Here is an 11,257-nt window from a genome sequence, read left to right on the forward strand (position 1 = left end):
GTTGATGTAATTGGTCTAGTAAATGCTTTATTTTATTTTGGTTAGTAAATGTTAATTGAAATGTACAAGAAGATTCACTTTGATGGCTTTTCATCATGGCATTTTTCTATAAATGAAATCAAAAAGAATTAGATTATATTGCAATGCCTGAAATTTTTGGTAACGTTCCATGTAAAATTACTCATAAAATGTGGTATTACTAGTAAAATGTTTCAGTCACTTTGTTTAATTTTGATTAATCTAGGTTCAGGTAACATTGGAAATTCTCTATTAAAAGAAATAGTCTAGATCTATGTTTAAGACCTGTTCACACCAAGGATGATAACTATATAGATAATAATCACTCTTAATTCTTTAAGAATAGCCCAAACCACAGTTATAACGATGCAGATTAACAATATTGCTGAAATCACTTTGAGAATGATTTTTTTCTAGATGATGAATGATGAGACAATCAGAATCCACCCATTTTTAAAGCACAAAACGGCTGGTGATAAAAATGAAAATGATTGTTTACTCACCCCCATGCAATCAGATATACTGTATATGAAAGACTTCCTTCAGATCAACACAAAGACTTAAAGGGTTAGTTCACCCAAAAATAAAAATTATGTCATTTATTCCTCACCCTCATGTCGCTCCACACCCATAAGACCTTTGTTCATCTTCAGAACACAAATCAAGATATTTTTGATCAAATCCGATGGCTCAGTGAGGCCTGCATTGCCAGCAAGATCATTTCCTTTTTCATTGCTCAGAAAGCTACTAAAGACATTTTTAAAACAGTCCATGTGACTACAGTGGTTCAACCTTAATAGTATAAAGCAACGAATACAAATACCACTGATTCGAATCAAAAGATTCGTAAAGCTTCAAAGCTTCATGAAGCAGTGTTTTGAAATCACCCATTACTAGATATTGTTGAATAAAGTTATTTTGTTTTTTTTGGTGCACAAAAAGTATACTCGTCACTTTATAATATTAAGGTTGAACCACTGTAGCCACATGAACTGTTTTAAATATGTTTTTAGTACCTTTCTGGGCATTGAAAAAGGAAATGATCTTGCTGGCAATGCAGGCCTCACTGAGCCATCGGATTGTATCCAAAATATCTTAATTTGTGTTCTGAAGATGGACGAAGGTCTTTCAGGTGTGGAACGACATGAGGGTGAGTATTTAATGACTGAATTTTCATTTTTGGGTGAACTAACCCTTTAAATTCTGCGAGTCCATATAATACAAGCGATTGGGCACCCAAATGTTGACGCTCTAAAAAGCACATACAGCCATTAGGACAGCAATCCATACGAACCCAGTGGATGAATCAAAGTCTTCTGAAAAAAAAAAGATAGGTGTGTGTTTTTCTAATTATAAACCATCGCTTATGGCAAACTGTTGTACGCACGTTCAAGAGAGCGTCACATTTTTTGACAAACGCATTATGAAGCTTATTAAAGAAGTTATAGTCCTCTGTGCTTCTGTGATAAATCAAAGTGAGCTTCACTACGTGCTCATGTCATTCAGATATAAGTCAAATAAACGTGTGATGGCACGAGGGTAAGTAAATGATGAGAGAATTTTCATTTTTGGGTTTTACAGTCCCTTTAAAGGTGCCATAGAATTGAAAATTGAATTTACCTTGACATAGTTGAATAACAAGAGTTCAGTACATGGAAACGACATACAGTGAGTCTCAAACACCATTGTTTCCTCTTTCTTATGTAAATCTCATTTGTTTAAAAGACGAATCTCAACATAACACAGACTGTTACGCAACAGTCGGGATCATTAATATGTACGCCCCCAACTTTTGCATATACCAGCCCATGTTCAAGGCATTACACAAGGGCAGCCAGTATTAACATCTGGATCTATGCACAGCAGAATCAACAGACTTTATGCAGGTAAACAAGCAAGGACAATAGCGAAAAATGGCAGATGGAGCAATAATAACTGACATGATATCATGATATTTTTAGTGATATATGTAAATTGTCTTTCTAAATGTTTCGTTAGCATGTTGCTAATGTACTGTTAAATGTGGTTAAAGTTACCATCGTTTCCTACTGTATTCACAGAGACAAGAGCCGTCGCTATTTTCATTATTAAACACTTTCAGTCTATATAATTCATAAACACAACTTCATTCTTTATAAATCTCTCCAACAGTGTGTAATGTTAGCTTAAGCCATGGAGCATACTATCAAACTCATTCAGAATCAAATGTAAACTTCCAAATAAATACTATACTTACATATCTGCATATGCTGCATAACGAACACTTTGTAAAGATCCATTTTGAGGGTTATATTAGCTGTGTGAACTTTGTCCCTCCAATGTATTATAGGGTCGTGAGCTAGGGGGCAGGGAGCACGAGGATTTAAAGGGGAAGCACGCTGAATTTGCGCATTTAAAATGAATTTAAAAAATCTATGGGGTATTTTGAGCTGAAACTTCACAGACACATTCAGGGGACACCTTAGACTTATATCTTGTGAAAAAGCATTCTATGGCACCTTTAAGATATGCTTCTATAGTCACTTTTGATAGTAAACCTCTATTTATCATTAAGGTTGTCAAGTTATGGTCACATTTACCATTGTTTGGCATATTTAAGCAGGCAATTTAGCAGTTATTCTGAAAGGAATCCAAGCCATCAGAATTTTGAGTGAGGGCAAAAGATTTCCCCATATTTCACAATGGATTAAAGTTTTTTCACGCAAATTTGCCACATTGGCCATAGCAAGCTTCCTAGTTTGAAAGTGACTTCTGTGTGAGCTGTGCCTCAATCACAACACTATTAAAAACAGACAATGTCATTTTGCTAATGTGACTGTACCTTTAGTCAAAGCAAGACTACTTTAGCATGTTTTGTGTCTGTTCAAGGATAGGCCTGCAGACAGCGCTGGACAAATGCCTTGTCTGGCTCTTCCATTTGTACTCTGTGGCTCAGACTCCGCAGCCTTCGGACCAGCGAGTGAAGGAAAGGCGGAGGTCTGACCCGCATATGTGTGGGGCTGGATGGGAAGGCTTGGCACTTCTGTAACCGTATCAGAGCCATGTGAAGGCCAACCCTGCATGCCAGAAGTACTAGTTCCTCTTTGCACATGAGGGGTTGAGGAGGTGTGTTGTGTTCTTTGGACTGTAAGCAAAGACATATGCAAACACAACATAAGTGTGACAAATCAAGAAAACTAGCTAAAACTGGTGATCAGATTAAAAGACAAGACTTGTACGTTCTTACCGACTCACAGCTGCCTACTCTGAACCTGGCTTGCTGTCCTGAAGCAAGGAATGATACAAACACCAACTGTTGCCCAAGAACCCGAACCCCTATATTTCTGTTGAGTGACAGAAAAAGTGGTCTTAGGGGTGTTGGTGTTTGAGCCTGGTCTGTCCAGCTCCACGTTCTGATCCTCCTCCCGCTCTCATCTAGACTCCGCCCACCCCAAGCATCCATACTCAACCTGCTCCACAGGAAACAAGAACAACATCACAGCAAATTCGGTCATTTGTATTTTCACATTTCACTTAACTTGATAATGTAGCTCAAAGGTAAAAATATATAGTTAAGCTATTTTTATAAGTTAAATTTATAAAGGGTTAGTTCACCAAAAAATAAAAAAATTCTGTCACCATTTACTCTCACCCTCACGTCGTTCCAAAGACTTTTATTCATCTTCTGAACACAAATGAAGATATTTTTCCTTTTTGTCCATCTACTAAATGTCCACGTAACCAAAATTTTACCACATTAAAAAATACAAAAAGACATTTGAGTCTTTATAAGTTTACTATATTTGATGTGCTTTATGTATGCGTTGATCAATGATTATATATAATATGAATAAAAGTAACCTAACCTAACCCTAAATTAAATGTTCATCTTATAAAGCAATCATTTCTCTTTGGAAGACTTGTATTAAACCACTTAAATCATATTGGCTTTCCGAACATTTTGAAGTGTCAATATTTTGGTTGTGTGGACTTGCAGAGGAGAGACCAAAATCAAAATCATTAAAAAAGTTTCATTAAAAATATCTTCATTAGCATTTTGAAAATTAATGAAAGTCGTATGGATTTGGAACGACATAAGGGTGAGTAAATGATGAAAGAATTTTCATTTTTGGGTGAACTAACCCTTTAAGGTTCCAGACATTCCCCTCCTCTGTTAGATCAGTGTTATACCAATTCATCCATACCAAATGCTGCCTTTGCCATGGTAACAAGTGGCTTTGCCATTAGACTGAAAGAGGGCTCTGACTGGACAAAGAGTCGTCAAGTCATCTTGTACGATACAGATCCTTTCCTTTTTACAGCTGAGAATGATAAGAGCCAAGTTTCCTGAAGGATAGCTATTGCCATGTCAATAAGGACAAACAACAGCAACAGATAACAAAGTAACTCATATTCAAATAACTTTAAAATAATCTTATCTCAAGGTGTCAAACCATGTGTGGATGCAATTAGATATGCAAAGGTTTTTTCTTACCAATGTCATTGAAGAAATACCCTATTTTATAATGATATATGATATACCAAACTCTAGCCCCTACATTTGTATACATTAAAATACTTATAGTGTCTTCAGTCTTTTAGTGAAATCTAAAGTCACACTTTAATCCCAAATATTACTTATTTACACCTGTAACCTATAAAGCCTAACATATGAAATAGTGAATTTGAAAAATGAAAAATATGGAGCTCACTTGAGGAAGAAACACCCCTCAATTTTGTTCAGAGGCACAAACTGAGCAAAAATATGCAATTTAGTGCAGTTGCTGATATTTATGTGACCAAAAAATATGATGAAATTCTGAGCTTGTAATGTAAATCAATGATGTTTTATAACAGTTTGCAGACCACTTACATAAAATGCATATAAATATCAGTTGTCACTCTATATCTCCCAATAATGTCTTAGTATGATGATATTTAAATGCTTAGTTTTATTATCAATGTTTTATTGTGGAGGCAAAACATATATCATACATACATCCCTCAAAAGTCTGACATATCATGTTTGATACTCACTTTTTAACATGATTTTTCTAAAAAAAAAACCTAAACAAATTATGTATGGATAATTAAGTTTCTTTACTCCAGCAAGCGTTCATCTTGAAATATTACTAACTATATAAAAGTTATTCTTATGTCTACTTTATAAAAATCAGTAAAGATCTCACAGCAAAAAGACACATGTACCAAAACCTGAATGGGGACTCCCCCCCCCCCCCATTTTTTTTTTTTTTTTTTTTATTGAACTAAAAAGGTCTTTTACTTGCTAAAAATATAAACTCAAAAAAACAATCAGATGGCAGAAGGCATGTAGTAGATTATGTACAACAGGTTTCTCATTATGTCGATCATTTAGAAGCCTTAGAATTTTGCATATCAAATATGATACAACCAAGCCACTTTCACACAGCTACTGCTTAAAAGGAAAGACTTAGTATTTCAAATTATAACCAAAAGGATACAAAACTTGTGCAGAACCATCTGGAAACGCAGTGAGGAATTTATTTCCATTTGAGTAGTACTTCTCCAAGAAACTTGAATTGTTCTGAAAAAAAGAGACCAGATGTTTAGTTTAAGGAAGGACATTACATACAGCATTCTAACAGAGTAAATAATTATGCTCAGTTACCTGGTGATGAGTTAAGCCAAACTCAACTGACCCCAGTACAGAAGACTCGTCACATGGCCATTGTCCAGAGATCTCGTCCACATGCTTGTACTCTTTAACTTTCCAAAAATCCTCTTTGGGTGCACAGTTAGACAGACGGAAACTGATGATTGTTTTATCATGAGACACATCTGAGGAGAGAAAGTGTTCATTTACCCCCTCAACATGCTGTTGACATGCTGAATGCTGAATATCTCAGTAATATTTATCTCACACACATCCTTCAAAACTATTAAATTTACACTATGAGAAATAGCTGTTTGCAGTCAATCAAACATTAAGTTGGTGTTATACATCTATTAAGTCTAAAAGAGTTTAAACACCACAAGACAAAGAACTGAAACTAAGGGCTATCCACCTTATTCCTACACCCCATGATGCCTTGCGAGAATTATGGGTGTAACTTCCATTAAGCTGTAAACAGTGAAAGGTTCCCTCTATGAATGCAATTATATATTTTCTTTTTAAACTGGGTATAATGAGATGACATTATTAAAAGGACATTTAGCGTGTAAAAGCATCAGCAAGTTACTTTCAACAGACCATTAATAACCCCAAAAACACGATTCTTTCCACAGCACAATAACGGACAGGTTAAATATCACTGCAGTAATAAATATCTATTGTGTAACACACCTTAATCAAAAATGTTCATTAACTCTTTTTAGAGTAATTTCTGTCATTTTGACAGATAAAAAAAAAATTGTATTTACCTGTGAAACAAACCTGGAAAGAGACGTAAGGATTTGAGGAGAAAACCAAGGGATTCTTTGTGCATTCCAGTGAATTATTTATGGAATATATCATAAATTAAATCAGGAGAACAGACCACAAATGTGCAGAATATGTTGCCCTTTTTAATACTATTACAGCGAAATGTAAAACATATACATGTTACATTATGCCCCCATAACCCGGAGCAGGAGTTGCCAGGTAGGAACCCAAAGCACAGCCAAGATGATGGCCCACAGTGGAGTCGAGGGAGGGAGGAGCCATGGTGGAGTCTTGGCTGATGAAACCAGGAGGACAATGGACAGAAACAATGGAAGTGGAGACCCAGGCAGAGATGGACAGCAGATGGGACTGGGTTGTTCCTGGAAACCGAGATGGAGCCGCAGTGATGAGAGTCCGAGGTGGAGCCAGCGGGACTGAGGACCACGGTAGAACCAGAAGTAAAGCAGAGCCAAATGGAGCAGAAATGGTGGAGAGACGGAGCATAGCAGATGGCTCATATGTATGTGGAACAGGTGGGGTGACATCTGACCAAAGTGGAGCTGGAAAAACGGGGGATCCCAGTGAAGCCGCAAGGATGTTGGTATAGCCGAGGATCCAAAGCAGAGCCAATAGGTCTACAGGCCTAGGTGGAGTGATGGGATCAGCAGCTGGATGATCCACTTGCCTGGGCCAAGCTGGAGACCTGAAGACCCGGCTGAAGGGAACCAGCTGAGAAACTGGCAGTTGGAAGGAAGTGGAAGAGGGAGGCTGAGTGGGATCTCTGGAGACACAGTAGACGTTGAGCTTAGTGGAACCAGCGGGAATGGAAGAAACAGGGAAATAACCTCCAATTTTTCCAGAGGCCAGGCACAACTCATCCACAGCAGCGTGGTTGTGGGTGGTGCTTCCCTCCATGCCCTCGTATTCCGAAAATAGCTCCACAGGAATGAATGATGTAGCCAGCTCACGCACCAGATCAGGCTGTCCGTTGGGCTTGGGTTCCAAGGTGAAGTGTGGCACAGGCGTTGGCTCTGGCAATTTTCTCCTTGGCAGGGTCAGGCTCAGTGTCTGCAGTGGGCTCAGGCATGAAGTCCATGCTGGGCAGTGTGGGCAGCTGGCTGGGCTCTGGGTGCCACGTGGAGTCCACTGAAGAACTATGGGCGGCTGTAGCTGGAATGGGCATGGCATTTGTGGAGCGGGCATCCTTCTCAATCTCCTCAACTGTAAGGGGGAGATCCAGTGCATATTCAAAGTATTAAAGTAAAGAGCACCTGGAATTTCCCACAGGCAACAAGCAGACAGTCTTCGATGTGGCCCCATTCCAGCGAACTTGGAGGAACAGTTAAAGGATAATCCACATAATTCTCCAGTGAACACCCCCTTTGATATAGGGACAGTAGCTAGTCCTCAGGGCTTTTTTTGGTGCTAGATGCATTTTTTCGTCAGTCTTGTGTTCTGTCACAGTGTGCAGGCAAAAGGAGGAAAATGATCTAATGGCAGCACTTTACTAATAAAAAACAAACAAAAAAAAAAACGAGGGCTACAAATACAGACGTAAACAAGGGAACTAAATGAACAACAGGTGAACTTAATTAGCAATCAACTGGCACACAAAAGGAAACAAACACAGGCAAACAGAAATAGAACAAAATCAAAACAAAACAAAACAGAATATACATGCTGCAACCGTGTGTGTGTGTTTATTTTTATATTATATTTCATATATTTTAGATGTAAAATTTTATCAACTTATTCACTGAAAAAGACCCAACTCACGATTCCTCTTGAAGAAGTCATGAATCAGACATCACTAAAACTAAACTAAATTTGTGTCTGTTCCCATGACTTCAGTAGTCTCGGAATATTGTCTTATGAACCACTTTTGTGACATGGTGACTGTGTGCATGGAAAGGTACATTCTAGTCATGGGTGTAACAGGGGAGTAAATAATGCCAGAATTTTCATTTCTGGGTGTGAATTTTCATTGTTGCTACTACTATATTGTCCAACACATGCTCTCACTCACATATTGTGGATACTCACTGTTCTTTGATACCAATAAACTGGATTGAGCAACTCTGTCATATCTCTGCATCTCTCTCTGCTGCTGTCTGAAACTAAACCAAAGGAATGATAAGTAAATTAAATTATTTAATTTTGTGAAAGCAAATTTCACTTTTCATAACAACATGCTCAAGTTACAACACAGCACAATACATACTGTAAGCCATGTATACTATGTTTTAACGAAATCTCATATTTACAAAGGCTGCTTTTATTTGATCAAAATACAGCAGAAAAAACAGCAATATTGTGAAATGTATTTTAAAATATAATGTATTCCTGTGATGAAAGTTTCATTTTCAGCATCATCACTCCAGTCTTCAGTGTAACATGTAGCATCAAATTGACCCAAACAGTAACAGTAGTGTAGTACAACACAAACCTGTGTTTTCCTCTTTCTTGTGCTTTATCTTGTAGCTCATTATTCTCATTGATGAATGGGTCATCTATTCCACCAGGTCTGTTAGGCCGTGCCTCAGAACGTCTCATAGACAGATGCTTTTCATGGACCACAATCTCAAACAACTCTCTGTAGTTTTCACAGCAGAAATCCTGAAGTCCAGTTAGACATTCATAGATTCAAGAAAAGTGTTGAAGCAATAAGAACAATGTTGGGGGTAACGCATTACAAGTAGCATGAGTTATGTAATCAGATTACTTTTTCCAACTAGTAAAGTAACACATTACTTTTAAATTTACAATCAAATATCAGAGTTACTCTTTCAAATTAGTAATGCAAGTTACTTTGTTTTCCCATTTATTGACTTGACACTTCTCCTGTCCCTTTGTTGAGAGAAGTAAGTGTAGAGGTGTTGTGTGTGCTGCGTAAAGATGGTTATTGTAGTTCTAGACTAAATGTGAGCATTTACTCATTTCACTAGCAAAAAAACATTCAGTATTCATCAACATGAATAAAAATAGTGAAATGCAAACTCAGAATATTATGCAAACCTGCAATAATTAAATATGTTAAATTACACAAATATACTTTGGCCTGGGGATGGACAGAGGCCAGTGGGCAAATTTAGCCAGGATGCTGGGGTTACTTTTGTAGGAAATCCAGGGAATTTTTATGACCACAGAGAGTCAGAACCTCAGAACCTTTTTTGTTGTTATTAAAAAACAAACAAGCAAGCCCAGCCCAGGTGAGAAAAAGTAATGCAAAAGTAACGTAACATTACTTTCCATAAAAAGTAACTAAGTACCCCAATTTGTTACTTTTTTTAGGGAGTAACACAATATTGAAACACATTATACTAAAGAGTAACTTCCCCCAATAGCGAATAAGAGTTTGTGCCGGCTATGTCCTTTCTCAAGAGACGAACCTCTCGTGTCTCTGCATATCCTGGATCCAGAGGAGGCCAAGCTCTTGAACCACAGAACTGACAGCATATTGGAGAGTCTCGTTGAGGTTGGGGCTGGATAAAACACAAGTTATTTATTCAAAATAATAATATTATAAGATGTTACACTTTTACAAGCAGAGATCAAATGAATAGGCTACCTGATGACTGTATATCCTCTCCTGGGACTCTCTTTTGTATCTTAGGAATCCTGGAAGCCCATGACAGAGATCTGGTGTGGATTCCAGTGTTTGGAAATACTCCTGCTCCATCTGCTGGACAGTACAGAAATTGTGTGGCGAGACCATAAGGGTGAACTGGATAATAAAAACTGGATAGTACAAAAAGCTTTTAACGTCTAGAAATGATTCTTACACAATCAATATAACTGAGGAGTGTTCCAATCTCTGAATCCATCACTGCAGAATCAGCATCTGATAATGTGAAAAGCAACTTGAATATGCACATTTATAGATTATAATTATGATCACTTCTACAGTAACTTTTGTGGGTCTGTGATATCAGGTAATATTATTTTCAGGTTTTAGTTATATGTCTTATCATAATATAAGAAGATCAAATAGTTTATTATTGCATGTGAGTTTAAACTATCCCTTTTTTTTGTCTCATTAGATTTTTTTAGCTCCTTGATATCACTTTGAAGAGTTGTAGAAAAAAAATTAAAAACCTCAAACAAAAGTCACTTTGTAAATGTACAAACTTAACTACAAAATTTAACAGGTTTCATCCAAAGAAACACTCAATTCTAAACAAAGTCAGCAAAAGATGATGAATTCACATGCTCACCTGGCTGGAAAGTTGTCTTTTGATTTTCCATATCACATGGGTATTCCTGAGGTATGTTCACTAGTCCAGTGGACTGGACTAATTTTTACTTGCAGTTTATTGTATATACACACTATGTGTGAAAATTGATGTCAAAAATGATAAAGTTTCATCAATGATCACTATGATCAAACCTGATGGAAGGAATGTTTAGACCATTTGGATTGTTCCACAGCAGTGCATTGAAGGCACGCACCCAGTTCAGTGTTGATGGTATCCATGGATATTTGAGAGCCCTTAGGGGAATTGTCCAGCCTGTAATATCAAACTCTGTGGGAGACCATAGCGTTCAGACAGACCTGAGTGCCAAAACACAAGAAGCACATTTCTGGTGCATTTGTTTCTAAAGAACTATATGAAGAGTTTGGTTCCAAAACTCTATAAATCCATTTTTATTCGTTTGAGTAAAAATGTGTTTTCTTTGCCAAGAAAGCGGCAAGATGAAAACCACTATTTTATGTTTGTTTGTTTGTTTCAAACTTTCAGATAGCATATTTTGGTTATAAAACATTAAAAATGCAAACCTAAATTTTGATTTTCAAAGGTTTATTATAAAAACGGATTTTTTTTTTCCAAAATTAAAAAAATCCATGACACGTTTCTT

The 11,257-nt window shown here is 37.1% G+C and overlaps 1 protein-coding gene across 1 annotated transcript; it reads right to left on the bottom strand.

The window, feature by feature from the left end:
* Positions 1-1,231: 1,231 nt before the first annotated feature.
* On the bottom strand, positions 1,232-10,771 carry LOC137003765 (glutamate-rich protein 6). The gene is made up of 12 exons (XM_067364049.1): positions 10,615-10,771; positions 10,183-10,241; positions 9,969-10,082; positions 9,790-9,882; positions 8,847-9,016; positions 8,444-8,517; positions 5,648-5,817; positions 5,481-5,563; positions 4,203-4,355; positions 3,245-3,467; positions 2,840-3,142; positions 1,232-1,334 (listed from the first exon to the last, which is right to left on the bottom strand). Exons 1-11 carry the CDS (start codon positions 10,643-10,645, stop codon positions 2,882-2,884), a joined length of 1,431 nt encoding a protein of 476 aa, XP_067220150.1. The 5' UTR covers positions 10,646-10,771; the 3' UTR covers positions 1,232-1,334; positions 2,840-2,881.
* Between the last annotated feature and the right edge of the window lie 486 nt (positions 10,772-11,257).

The sequence above is a fragment of the Chanodichthys erythropterus genome, chromosome 16, assembly GCF_024489055.1.
Source record: "Chanodichthys erythropterus isolate Z2021 chromosome 16, ASM2448905v1, whole genome shotgun sequence".
NCBI classification, from domain to species: Eukaryota; Metazoa; Chordata; class Actinopteri; order Cypriniformes; family Xenocyprididae; genus Chanodichthys; species Chanodichthys erythropterus.

Bases quoted from the DNA above. Each gene is read 5' to 3' on its own strand.
- LOC137003765 (XM_067364049.1), bottom strand. From the start codon at position 10,645: ATGGAAAATCAAAAGACAACTTTCCAGCCAG. The intron at 10,083-10,182 runs GTAAGAATCATT...TGTACTGTCCAG, and splicing joins TCCTCAGTTATATTGATTGT to CAGATGGAGCAGGAGTATTT. The intron at 5,564-5,647 runs GTAACTGAGCAT...TCTTTTTTTCAG, and splicing joins TTGGCTTAACTCATCACCAG to AACAATTCAAGTTTCTTGGA.